Raw genomic sequence first — 13,985 nt, forward strand, 5'->3', positions numbered from 1 at the left:
GGACATGTCTTGGAGCCTGTTGTGAACACAGGAGATGCACTGCCATCTCTAATTCAGAGTCCAGAAAGGGATATCACTAGAAGCCCTGGTGGTTCAGGCAGTTGGGACCAGTGGGATTATATGTTATACAAGCTTTGAACACCTGGCTTTGATCTTGAACAAAGCCAGAATGAGGCCCTACCCGGCTCATGGTGCTGTGGTGTCCTCTGGGGTAGAGAGTGTCCTTGCCTTATATCTGTGTGTCTATTCTGCCAGGCAGTAACCTCTACATATGTCCAACAGGCAGGACTGTGTGGAACAGCTTCTGAAGAACATGTTTGATGGGGATCAGATGGAGAGCTGCCTGGTCAGTGGGATGCAGGTGCTGCTTGCCTTGCTGGAGCCAAGGCGTGTTGGGTGAGCCTTTCCTTTGAGAAGCAGCTTACATTGTCCCTATGCCTCAGGATATGAGTATCTAGGAGGAGCCAGGAAGTGCTCTATTTTTAATTAATTTTAGTTATACAAATTATAAAGTTGATGGACACCTTGGTTGAAAGGTCTCTTTTGCAGCTGTAGCTAGGTCCTCTTTGACCCTCACTAGTAGGCATAGTTTCACCCTAGCCTGCTGGCACTCAACTGTTACCAGTTGTAATATGTTTATAGATGCATGTGGAATACATGTGGTTTTCACTAGGACTTCTCTGGCCACTATCCACAATGCATGAGTACCTCCTGCAGGGCTTCTACTTTAGCATGTCATTCTATCTCCCATGCTAGGGAAGGACACATGCTGTGTTCATCTGTCACCCACAGGTGATAATTTCAAAAAGACATGTTGTTTCTGGGCTATCCTTCACTTTTTTTTTTTTCTGTATTTATTTTTATGTGTATGAGTGTTTGCCTGATGAATGTATGTGCACCAGGTGGTTGCAGTGCCTGTGGAGGCCAGAAGAGGGCAACAGGTTCTCCTGGAACCTGAGTTACAGGTGATTGTGAGCTGCCATATAGGTGTTGGAAACCAAACCCAGGTTTTCTGCAAGAGCAGTAAGTGCTCTTAACCATTGAGCCTTTCTCCAGCCCTTGTCTTTCACTTCTTTTCCATCCTTCAGGTGCTATTTAAATACCCAGCATGGAGTCCTAAGAGACAAAGACAACCAAAATGTGGCCTCTTTCTTCCAGTGTTCCTCTCTGTCCCAGGAGATCATTATGGGGACAGGTGATTCAGTGTGGAAAACATGTGACCCCTGAGGACAGTCTGTGTAGGCCTGGAAGATAGACATGCTGGTCAGAGAAGTGTTCTCTGAGAGGCCCCATTTAGCCAAAGATAGAGGATCCCATTATGAGCAAAAGCATAGTGCTAATGTATAGATAAGGAGGTATGAAGCTTGAAGGTCACCATACTGGTTATCCTCAGTATTGCTATTGGAAGCCTTCTGAGGCAAAGTACCACTTCCTAACTAAGCTAGGAGAAAGCAGGAGACATGAGTTGGTGTGAAAGGTTGAATTTGTTTGGGAATGCAGGTGACTGAGAACTTTCTAGGACCCCAAATATAAATTCTAGAAAGTGAAACTGATCCCAGGCTGGCCCTGAGATCCCAGAAGGCTAGATGTGGCCACAGCCACTTAAACAAAGATGATCTGACTTTACCTTGTGAGCCACAGATGAGACAACAGGATGTGGGGAGTCAATAGCAGAGCTTCTTAGCAGAGGAGCCCCTGGAAGGCATGTCATGAAAGGAGACAGTGGAGGAGGACCTTGATACTGCCTAGCGCTGACTCCACCCCCCAGCCCTTTCAACAGACCTTCAAGACCATCATTGGATTAAGGTTTTCTGCAGCCATCGAACCAACTCTAGGATGTTTCTGAACTGTTCTACTGTCACATGTTGGGGGTAATATTCCAACTCTCCCTCAAGGCAATTGTCGTATTTCCCCATGTGGGGGAGAATTACATTACTTCGTGGTACTAATAGCCTTGTGCTTTTAAATACACACACACACACACACACACACACACACACACACACACACACACACACACACACGAAAAATGACAAGAACAAGAAATTGGGTAAATCTCTTTCCGAAACTACCTCAATACATCAATATTAATGTATTGCCTAAAAATAAGTAATGATTTTCTCTACTTTACAACTAGAATATTAATTTCTTTAACAAATCCAGGAAGTCTAGATCACCTTTTTAAAATTATTCTTTTTAAAAAATACTTTATTTAACTTTATGTGCATTGGTGTATGGATACAAGATCTCCTGGTACTGGAGTTACAGACAGGTGTGAGCTGCCATGTGGGTGCTGGGAATAGAACTCCGGCCCTCTGGAAGAGCAGCCACTGCTCTTAACCACTGAGCCATCTCTCCAGCCCTAAAATAATAATAATTAATAATAATAACAATAAATTATTATTATTATTATTATTATTATTATTATTATTATATTTGGGTTTTTTCGAGACAGGGTTTCTCTGTGTAGCTATGGAGCTTATCCTGGCACTTGCTCTGAAGACCAGGCTGGCCTTGAACTCACAGAGGCCTGCCTCTGCCTCCCGAGTGCTGGGATTAAAGGCTTGCACCACCAACACCTGGCTAAAATTAATTTTTTAAGGTTTATTTATTATGTATACAGTATTCTGTCTGCGTGTATGACTGAAGGCCAGAAGAGGGCACCAGATCTCATTACAGATGGTTGTGAGCCACCATGTGGTTGCTGGGAATTGAACTCAGGTCCTCTGGAAGAACAGCCAGTGCTCTTAATCTCTGAGCCATCTCCCAAACCCCAATTTTTTTATTTTATGTGCACATTTATCTGTGTGAGGATGTCAGATTCCCTGGAACTGGAGTTACAGACAGTTGTTAGCTACCATGTGGGTGCTGGGAATTGAACCTGGGTCCTCTGGAAGAGTAGCCAGTGTTCTTAAATGCTGAGCCATCTCTCCAGCCTCCAAGGCCACTTCTGAAAGCCAAACTCAGCCCTGCATGTGATGGAGGAACATTGTAAAATTTAGAAAAACAGAAATAGAACCAGGCATGGTGGCCTATGCCTTTAATCGCAGCACTAGTGAGGCAGAAAGAGACAGGTTTCAGGCTAGCCAAGGGCTACATAGATCTCTTTCAATTATTATTTTTTTTAAGAGGAAAGAAACTCACAGAATCAACTAACCTGGGCTCATAAGGGCTCATAGAGACCGAACTGACATCCAGGGAGCCTGTATAGGTCTGGGCTAGACCCTCTGCATACATGTTAACAGTTACGTAGCTTGGTCTTCTTGTGGGACTCCTAACAGTGGGAGCAGGGGCTGTCTCTGACTCTTTTTCTGGCTTTTGGGACCCTGATCCTCATACTGGATTGCCTCGTCCGGCCTTCAGCTTGATATGCCATGTTTGGTTGACATTCATGGGAGGCCTGCTCTCCTCTGAATAGAAATGGAGGAAGAGTGGATGGGGGAGGTAGAGGGGAGTTGTGGGTAGAGGGTCTGGAAGGAGAGGAAGGAGGGGAATAGCAGTCAGGTTGTAAAATAAATAAATAAATAAAATTTTTAGCTGTTAAAAAAAGGCCAAATTGAAATAGTCAACTATTTCTCTTTATATTAAAAAAGTATTTTTAAAGTTGGGCATTGGTGGCGCACGCCTTTAATCCCAGCACTCGGGAGGTAGATCTCTGTGAGTTCGAGACCAGCCTGGTCTATAAGAGCTAGTTCCAGGACAGCCCCCAAAGCCATAGAGAAACCCTGTCTCAAAAAACCAAAAAAAAAAAAATTTTATTCTTTCATGTATCACACCCTGCCCACAGTTTCCACTCCTCCCAGTCCATCCCCCCACTTCCCCTCTTCCCCCAGATCCACTCCTCTGTTTCCCTTCAAAAACAAAAACAAAAAAAACCTAGCAGGCCTCCCAGGGATATCAGCCAAACATAGCATGACAAGTTACAGCTGTTAAGTAAAGGCTAATGTCTTTACATTTTTAAAATTTTATACCCCTGATCATTGTTTCCCCTCCTTTCTCTCCTCCCAGCCCCCCTCTCTTCTATTCCCCCTTCCCTGTCCACTCCCACTCCTCCTCCGTTTCTGTTCAGAGGAGGGCAAGCCTTCTGAGGGTATCAACCAAACATGGCATATCAAGTTGAAGGCTGGACAGCTGAGGATAAGGGTCCCAAAAGTCAGCAAAAGAGCAAAGACATCTCCTGTTCCTTTGATCCCTATTTATTTAGGGTTTTTTCTGCATTGATCTCATTACTTTTATTAATTGGAAAATATATTTAAATACATATATGTCAGAGGAATTGTCTTGAAAACAAAGGAACTATGTGGCCAGTCTGTCTCCTGATTCTCACTTGAAGACTGGGGACCCCTGCTGGGCACTGTGTCACTCTCTTGCTTTTGGATTTCACCCATAAATGTTTTGCTAAGGAGCAGAGAGCCTTTCTCCTCCCAGGACACTGGTCACCAGAAAATGTGTAGAAGTCCTGAGTAAAGTTTCTTTTCAGATTTGTCTTTGGGAAACCCAACAAGTGCTTTTGGAAGATACTGGCCATAATGTTGACAAGGTGAATGGGGAATGCAAGGACATGGTACAAATGCCAAGGCTCTGCTGCTGTCTTTATCCACAGAACAGAAGGTTTGGTGGACTCCTTTTCTCAGGGACTGGAAAGGTCAGAATCTGTCAACAGCAGCATCCTGCATGGCATCGAGCCGTGGCTGAAGAACTTCCATCAGCTCCTGCTCCACCCGCCAAAGGTAAGTGGCTGAGAGATGGTTAGGGATGTTGAGAGACATACTGTGGCAGTTTCCATAAACTGCTTCCATAAACACACACATCCTGTAATGTGCAGGCTAAGGCAGAGTATGGCATTAAGTGTGCTTTGATGCTGCCCTTCAAGATGCTAACTGGAGAACCAACCACTGGGCAGATGTTAAAATATGCCACTAGCTAGAAATACCCATGTTGCTCTACTAGGAGAGGCCTGGGAGTGGGACTTTTGCATACTCCCCAGGTAACTAAGCATGAGGTTAACCAACCCAGAGGCACACCTAACCAAGGGTGGCTCAGCTCCTAGGGGCCAAGATCCCAGGGGAGCCCTTTGTTTAGTGGACAATTCAGGGTAGTTCTTGGATTACGCTGAGGAGGGTGAAGTTTACAAAGGTCTCAACTGCCTCCTGCCCACCAGGTCTTCTTCTCTGGCACCCCAGCCTCACATTGAAGTCCTTTCCCATACAGAGTTCCCACCCTTTTCCTAGTACACCCATCTTACTGACTGACTTGTTTTCTGTCTTGTCGTCCCCCCCCACCCTGTCCTCCCCTCCCCACCCCCACACACACTAATAAAGAAGGATTCATGGAGGCAAGAACTCTGTTTTGTCGGCCCCAAACATTCAGTTTATGGAAAAGTGGACAGAGATGGATCAGAGAATTCCTGAATCCAATCTAATGAAGCAAGCTTGGGGCCTCTGAGATGGCTAAGTAGGTAAATGCTTCTATGTGAGCCTCAGGACCAGAGTTTGATTCCTCAGAATCGTATAAAGGTGAAAGGAAAGAATCAACTCCACAAAGTTCGCCCTCTGACCTTCACACATGTACTGTGGCATACAAGTGCCAGGAGCATGCACACACATACACATAGTGCACACATAAGCACATACATAATATGCACACATGAACACATGTTTTTTAAAAAACTGGGAAAAAATGCTATGCTGTTAATGAGGTAAGCTCTTAGCTCAGGATCCCCCAAAGAATTCTATGGGATACACAGCCAAGCATCATGTCCATGTTTGCCTTCAGATTGGTACTACTAGCTTCATCATGAACACTGGACACATTTCACATGCCATAGTAGTAGTCCTTTGGCCTGGTAGGTCCAGGCAAAAGAGTCCCTGGGCTTTCTAAAGCCTTTGATCCCCTTATCCACTCTTTCTGACCATGAGGGGAGAAGAGAGTCCTTCATCCTGTGGATTTCTTCACTTTTCTTGCAGGAAGCCCTGTCTTGATCACACTCTACTCTCTCCAGGCCAGGCATATCATAGGTGAGTGGCATTGTTTGTTATGAAACTCCAACTGGGTGATGCCTCCTGTGTTTGCAGAAAAAAGCAATCCTGACCACTATTGGCGTGCTTGAAGAGCCCCTGGGGAATGCTCGTCTTCATGGTGCACGCCTCATGGCTGCCCTGCTGCACACAAACACGCCCAGCATCAACCAGGAGCTCTGCCGGCTCAACACCATGGACTTACTGTTGGTGAGTCAGCACCATAGCCAGCTCTGCTTGTCTATATGTGCCGTGGAGATGGGTTAGAAGCACGGGGCAGGGTTCGGCAGGACAGGCATTTCAGCATCTGGGCAAGGAGAGGCACTGATAGGAAGGACTTAATCATGGGTCTCTGATGGAGCACACTGAACACACACGGATGTGATTTAGTCTTAGCTTCACAGTAGCCTGAATCATGGGAACTTCCCTGATGGCAGAGGACAGGCATCTGGTCAAAGTGTCCTGAGAGGTGGATCTCTGAGTTCAAGGCCAGTCTGGTCTACATAGTGAATTCCATGACAGCCAGAGCTACATATTAAGACCCTGTCTCAAAAAAACAAAAAACAAAAACAATAGAAAATAAATAACAAAACAAAAGGGTCCTAGAGAGAAGGTCATTGTCTTTTATAGTAGATCCTTGTGGCTCTTGTCACATTCAGTTGGAAATGTTCCTCTGTCAGTAGAAGCTACCCAGTGGCCTGTGGGTTACCTTTTTGGGTATTTTGGTGTTTGCTTGTTTATTTGGTTTTGGTTTTTGAGACAGAATATCTCTGTGTAGCCTTGGCTGGCCTGGGACTTGCTATGTAGACCAGGCTAGCCTCCTAGGAGTTTAGGATTAAAGGCATGTATCACCATGCCTGGCCAGAATGCTGGAGATTTCTGATGAGAGAGATGTGCTAACAGTAGTAACCTGCCTATTCTGGCTCTGGGCAGCATATGCTACTACAAAGAGCTTGTGGCTGTTTCCTTTAGCAGGAAGAGGCATTGGGAAGAGGCATTGCCCTGCGTGAGTACTCTAGACATGTCCCTTCTGGCATGCCCTGCAGCCTCTATTCACAGAAAGCAGGAGGCTCCCTCAAATATGGCACTGCTAGGTGTGCTGTCAAATACACTCTGGACATAGTGTGCTACAAGAGACACCGCCCCCCCCCCACCAAAAGTTATTTGGCACTGCTACAACAGATCTCAGCTTGCATCAGGGATATGTTTATAAAAGGCTCATTTTCCTTTTCTTTTCAAAATGATTCTATCTGAATTTTTAAAGGCTTATGCCACCACCACCACCTGGCCGTGCTTACTTGTTTCTTAAGACAGGGTCTCACTCTGGATGGCCTGGAACTTATTAAGTACACCAGGCTGGCCTTGGACTCAGTGATTCTTCTGCCTCTGCCTTCCAAGTGCTGGGATTTCAGGTGTGTACTACCACATCTGGCTCCACCTTACTTTTTGAGGCAGGGTCTCTTACTGAATATGGAACTTGCTGATTCAGCTGGTGGTTGGCCAGCAAGCAGGGACTCTTATCTTCATCTCCCTAGTGCTGAGATTACAGGTGTGTACTGCTGTGCATGACTTGTACATAGACATTGGAGATTGAACTCAGGTCTCTGATGCTTATATGGCAAGTACTTAGCCATTTTCCTAGCCCTTGCTTACTTACTTTTGTGTCTCTGATCCTTGGACTAGAACCTAAGTAAGTATTCCATCATTGAGCTCCCCTACAGAACTTGTATATTCATTCATTTATTCATTCATTCATTCATCTACTCAGCAATTCTAGGAACTGAATCCAAGGGCTTGCATATGCTGGACAAGCACTCTACCACTGAAATATATGCTCCCCCTTTTTTTTTGGGGGGGGCTTCTGCCTTCTGAGTGCTGGGATTAAAAGCATGTGCCACTCTGCCTCACTTTTTCCCTTCACTTTCATTTTGTGTTTATTGTGGGGGAATGGGGCGTGTGTGTGTATATATGTGTTTGCATATATATTCACAAATGCCACAGCATGCATGTGGAAGTCAAACAACTTGCAAGAATAAGTTTCTCTTCTGCCATGTGGGTCCTAGGAATCAAACTGTGGTTTGTAAGTTTTGGCAATAAGCAGTTTTACCCATTGGACTATCTGCTTGCCCCCACTTTAAGGAAATCATTAAGCAGAGACACTGGAAAGCTTGTATATTGTACACTCTTGGGGGACTGCAAAACAATATAGCTGTTTTGAAAAAGTTGGTGGTTCCTCAAAATGGTAACTGTAGAACTGCCATGAGATCTTGTATATCCTCTCCTAGGTATGCATCTAAAGACCTTAACCACATATCTTTGTACACTCCAGGTCACAGCAGCACTATTCACCACAGTAAAAAGTGTAAGCAGTCCTAACACCTGCTGATAGATGAATGATTAAACTAAATATATACATATGATTATAAACGCTTCAGCTTTAAAAAGGAAGGACATCCTGACACATGCTACAATGGAGATGAACCTTGAGGCCACCGTGCTTGGTGACATATGCCACTTACAAAAAAAGCAATCTATGATTCTACCTAGACACATAATGTCCTGGAGTAGTCAAATTCAAAGACAGAAAGAATAGCAATTGCCAGAGGCTAGGCAGGAGACAGAATGGGGAGTTAATGTTTAAAAGGTATAGTTCTGTTTGGGAAGGGGAGAAATTTGGAGATAGATAGCTGCAAAGTGCGTAATGCCATTAAATTATATATGTAAAAACAATTAAAATGAGAACTAGCTACGGTGCCTACCATCCCAGTACTTGGGAGGCTAATGGGCAGCACAGACAAAGTGATGTCCATAATCGCCTAGCCCATAATGGGCAAAGTGATCTTTATGATGATGTGATTCATGTTGGTGCATGGTATTTCCAGGCTCAAAACATATAAAAAAAATCTACTGCCGTTTTGTTTGATCTGTATAAAATCTATATAAAATAAAAATTCTTAACCAAGTGAAAGAAAGGCTCCATTGTTTAGTGGCAAAAGGGAATCTCAATCTGTGAACTAATTTCCAGACTTGAGACAGCTCTTCACCTGCTATTGAGTCATAGTGGAAACTGAATGTTTGACAGTGGCCACCAAGTTACTATGTGACCTGAGCTGCCCATCATGAACTAGGTGTTATCAGACCCACAAAGTCATAAAGTAGGCCATGCACAGCATCAATTTATTATCAAATGGAAATGGTATATATGTTATTGGACCCAAGCAGGTCCTGAAGGCATAAGCAAGTTACATGAAGAAGTTGCCCAAATATTTACAGTTTTTACTCCCTTTACAATGCTGTCTGCTTCCAAGCATGCACCCATAGCCTCACAGGGTGTGCCCTATGATTGGTTGACTGAGGAAGAAAAGACTATGGCCTGGTTTACTGATGGTTCTGTACATTATGCAGCCACTGTCCAGAAGTGGACAGCTGTAGCATTACACCTTTCTGGAACAACCCTGAAAAACTAGTGAAGGGAAATCTTCACAATGGGCAAAGCTTCAGGCAGCACACATGGTTATATATATTGTTTGGAAGGAGAAATGACCAGATGCTCAGTTGGTCACTGATTCATGGACTGTAACCCATGGATTGGCTAGATGGTCAGGAACTTGGAAAGAATGTTATTAGAAAATTGGTGAGAAAGACATTTGGGAAAGAAATATGTAGATAAATCTCTCCAAATGGGCATAGGATGTGAAGATACTGTGTCCCATGTAAACGCTCATCAAAGGGTGACTTTAGCTGAGGAGGAGTTCAGTAAACAAGTAGATGGGATGACCTGTTCTGTGGACAGTCAATCCTTTTCCCCAGCCATTCCTGTCATTGCCCAGAGGACTGAACAAAGTGGCCATGGTGGCAGAGATAGGGATTATACATGGGCTTGACAACATGGGGTGTCACTCCCCAAAGCTAACCTGGCTACAGCTGTTGCTGAGTGCCAAATCTGCCAATAGTAGAGACTAACACTGAGCCCCAAATAGGGCACCATTTTCTGGAGTGTCCAGCCAGTGACCTGGTGGCAGGTTGACTACATTGGACCACTTCCTCTGGAAAAGATAACACTTTGTCCTTACTGGAGTAGATACTCATTCTGGTTATGCATTTACCTTTCCTACCTGTAATATTTCTGCCAAAACCACCATCCATGGGCTTAGAGAATGTCTTATCTGCCATCATGGAACTCCACACAGTATTGCTTCTGACCAAGGAACTCACTTCACAGCCAGAGAAGTATGATAGTGGGCCCATGATCATGGAATCACTGGTCTTACCATGTTCCCACTGCCCTGAAGCAGCTGGCCTGGTAAAAAAGATGGAATGGCCATTTGAAGACCAAGTTCCAGCACCAATTAAATGGCAGCAGCCTGGAGGGCTGGGGCAGGCAGGGTTCCCTAGAAGATGTTATATGCTTGGAATCAGTGTCCAACATATAGTATGGTTTCCCTTACTATAACAAGGATCCATGGGTCCAGAAATCAATGGGGTGGAAAAAGGAGTGGTTCCACTCATTATCCATCATCCCCAGTGATCCATCAGGAAATTTTTGGCTTCCTGTTTCTGCAACCTTGAATTCTGCTGGGCTAAAAGTTTTAGTTCCAGAGTTGGGATTGCCCCTGCCAGGAGCCACAACAAACATTCCATTAAACTGGATGTTCAGACTTCTCCCTGATCACTTTGGATTCTAATGTCCTTAAGCCAACAGACTAAGGAAGGAATAACAGTGTCTGAGGGGTGGTTGATCCAGATTACCATGGGGAAATTGGTTGCTTCTACACAGTGGAGGTAAGAAGGATTGCATCTGGAGTGCAGGAGATCCTTTAGGGGGCATCTCTTGGTGCAACTGTGTCCTGTTATTAAAGTCAATGGAAACTACAACAGCCTGATTCCAGGCATGATGACAAAGAGCACACACCTTCCAGGAATGAAGGTATGCATTACTCCTCCAGGAAAAGAGCCAAGACCTGCCGGGGTTCTTGCTGATGGTAGAGGAAATGCCGAGTAGGTAGGAGAGGAAAATAACAGCTAAGGCCATGTGACCAGTTACAGAAACAATTGTAATTGACAAGAGTGTTTCTTTTTTGTTAAGAATGTGTTTGTATAGATACTTGTGTTTTTTTCTCTATTTCTTTATCATGTAATGTAACATTAATTAAGAGAATATTGGTGTTTGTTTTTCAATTTTTTAAATTGATTTCTTTGGGACTAGGGATATATAGTGCAGTGGCAGAGCACTTGTATAATATACAAAGCCCTGTTCACATTAGAGATGTGGCTTGGGGTTTAGAGCACTAGCTGTTCTCCCAGAGGACTCAAGTTTAGTTCTCAGCCCCCATATGGTAGCTCACAACCACTCATATTTCAGGCCTGGGAAATCTGATGCCCTCTTCTGGCTTCCAAGGACACACATGTAAACAAAACACCTATACACGTTTTTTTAAAAAGTAAAATAACCTAGTGTTGTAAATAATAAATATATAAATCTGGTCGTCTTTGAGTTCTCTTAGCATGTTTTGTATTTTGTTTATTTATTTATTTATTTATTTATTTATTTATTTGTGTGGTCTCAGGTACCACCATGCGTATGTGTCTGTCAGAGTACAGCTTGTGGGAGTCAGTTCTCTCCTTCTATCACGTAGGTCCCAGGGATTTAACTCTCACATCATCAGTGTTAGATTTCTGCTTTTTCCTTTGTTTGTTTTTTTCCACACAGGGTTTCTCTGTGTAGCTCTGGTGGCTGAACTCAAATTCAGAGAGGTCTGCCTGCCTCTGCCTTCAGAGTGCTGTGACTGAAGGCGTATACCACCACCACCTGGCCTGTTTTGTAGTTTTGGGTGCACTGCTTTTTGCCTCTTTAGTTTAGTCTCAAGGATTTTATTCTTGTAAAATTATAATATTATACATATAGTATTGGTTTCCTTTTTGAAATTGTTTATTGATGCTGTGTAGAAATATAATTTGCCTGTGTTAACTTTCTGTCTTAGAATATTAGTGAATTTGTTTCTTACCTCTAATAATTTATGTGAAGTCTTTAGATTTTTTTTTTTTTTACAAGATCATGTCATTTTGCAATGGGGATAATTGTACTTACTCTTTTCTGGTTTGGAGACCTATGATTTGTGTTCTTGCCTAATTGCTCTGGTGAGGACCCCAGCGCTACACTGAGTAGAAGGTACCCATGTCTTGTCCCTGGAGGAGTTTTCAGTTTTGCACCATTGAATATGATGTTAGGTATAAACATTTTGTAGAGACCTTGAAGAAGTTTCCTTCTGTTTTTAGTTTTTTTTAGGCACTTTCCTCCATAAGACTTGAGTTTTATTAAATAGTTTTTCTCTGAAAGAGATACTTTTGATTTTTTTTATCTTTCACTCTATTTTGATTTATTTCCTGTGTTGAACTACCCTTGCTCTTGCTGACCAGAAATCGTCCCATTTAATTATGGTGAGTTCTTTTAGTGGGAACCTGGATTCATCTTGTTAGTATTTGTATCAATATGTATGAGGCAGACTAAAGGTTTCTTGCCATATTCTTGATGTGTTTAAGTATCAGATTGATGTTGGCCTCATGGGACAAGCCACACAGTGCTCCTGCCTCTTCTACTCTGGAGGAGTTTGAGAAGAATATGTGTGTTCTTCTTTAAGTGTTCAGTAGAGAGGCTGAGAGAAAGCTCAGCAGTTAACACTTGTTGCTCTTGCAGAGGACCCAGGTTTGGTTCCTAACACCCACATGGCAGCCTGTAACTATCTATAACTCCTGTTCTAGGACATCTGACACCTTCTTCCAGCCTTCACAGGCATCAGGCACACACATGTTACATAGACATACATGCAGGCAAAATATCCAGGCACATAATTTTTTTTTTAAGAGTCTGGAGAAATGGCTTAGCAGTTAAGAGTAATGGCTGCTCTTCCAGAGGAGCTGGGTTCAATTTCCAGCACCCACTTGGCAGCTTATAACTGCCTGTAGCTCCAGGTGCAGAATCTAACACTGTTACATAGACAGACATGCAGGCAAAATGCAAGAGTGTAAATGGAGTTCTTAATTGGTATAATAAAAACCTGGAGGGCTGGAGAGATGGCTCAGAGGTTAAGAGCACCGACTGCTCTTCCAGAGGTCCTGAGTTCAATTCCCAGCAACCACATGGTGGCTCACAACCATCTACAATGAGATCTGGTGCCCTCCTCTGGTGTGCAGATATACATGGAAGCAGAATGTTGTATACATAATAAATAAATAAAATCTTTAAAAATAAATAAATAAATAAATAAATACCTGGAGTCAGACAGAGAAGGAGCAAAAGGAGCAAGCCATGGCATACCTTACCTCCTTAGCATCTCAGCAGACAAGACAGTTCCTGTTTCTCCCTGCTTATATCCTGTTACCGCCCAGGTACCCCATTTCCTGTCTGTCTGTACAGACCTCCAGACCTCAATGGTTAGCAAGTGGCAAGCTCCATTCTCTGACCTTCAGATGGGCTTTATTTGTACAAGCAAGATAGCACCACATAAGTGCATGTGAAATAAAAAGAAGTAAAAGATGTTTTTGGTGTTTTTTTGTTTTTTTTTTTTTTTTTTTTTTTGTGTGTGTGTGTGTGTGTGTGTGTGTGTGTGTGTGTGTGTGTTTCAAGACAGTGTTTCTCTGTAGGTTTGGATACTGTTCTGGAACTCTCTTTGAAGACCAGACTGGCCTCGAACTCACAGAGATCCACCTGCCTCAGCATCCCAAGTGCTGGGATTAAAGGTGTGCACCACCCCCCCCAGCAAAATAAGTAAATTTTTAATTAAATGTTTGGTAGCATTCACCATTTAGTTCATGTGTTCTCACTTTTCTTTGTTGAAAGGTGACGTAGGTAGCACATCTGCTGCCTTTTTGTAGTGTTTCTTTTTCTTTCTTATTATTAAAGGTTTGTTGATTTGTCATGTATACAGTGTTCTGCCTGCATGTAACCCTGCACACCATAAAGGGTACCAG

The 13,985-nt window shown here is 43.4% G+C and overlaps 1 protein-coding gene across 17 annotated transcripts in view; it reads left to right on the plus strand.

Annotated features, from left to right (window-relative positions):
* Positions 1–13,985, plus strand: part of Ppp6r2 (protein phosphatase 6 regulatory subunit 2) — a 94,213-nt gene that overhangs the window by 64,961 nt on the left and 15,267 nt on the right. For all 17 annotated transcript variants that reach the window (XM_035440817.1, XM_035440818.1, XM_035440819.1 and 14 more), the window contains 3 exons: positions 283–396; positions 4,604–4,730; positions 6,075–6,227. In XM_035440817.1, the coding sequence (XP_035296708.1) occupies positions 283–396; positions 4,604–4,730; positions 6,075–6,227 (394 nt within the window). The remainder of the gene's footprint in view (positions 1–282; positions 397–4,603; positions 4,731–6,074; positions 6,228–13,985) is intronic.

This window comes from Cricetulus griseus, chromosome 2 (genome assembly GCF_003668045.3).
Source record: "Cricetulus griseus strain 17A/GY chromosome 2, alternate assembly CriGri-PICRH-1.0, whole genome shotgun sequence".
Classification (NCBI taxonomy): Eukaryota; Metazoa; Chordata; class Mammalia; order Rodentia; family Cricetidae; genus Cricetulus; species Cricetulus griseus.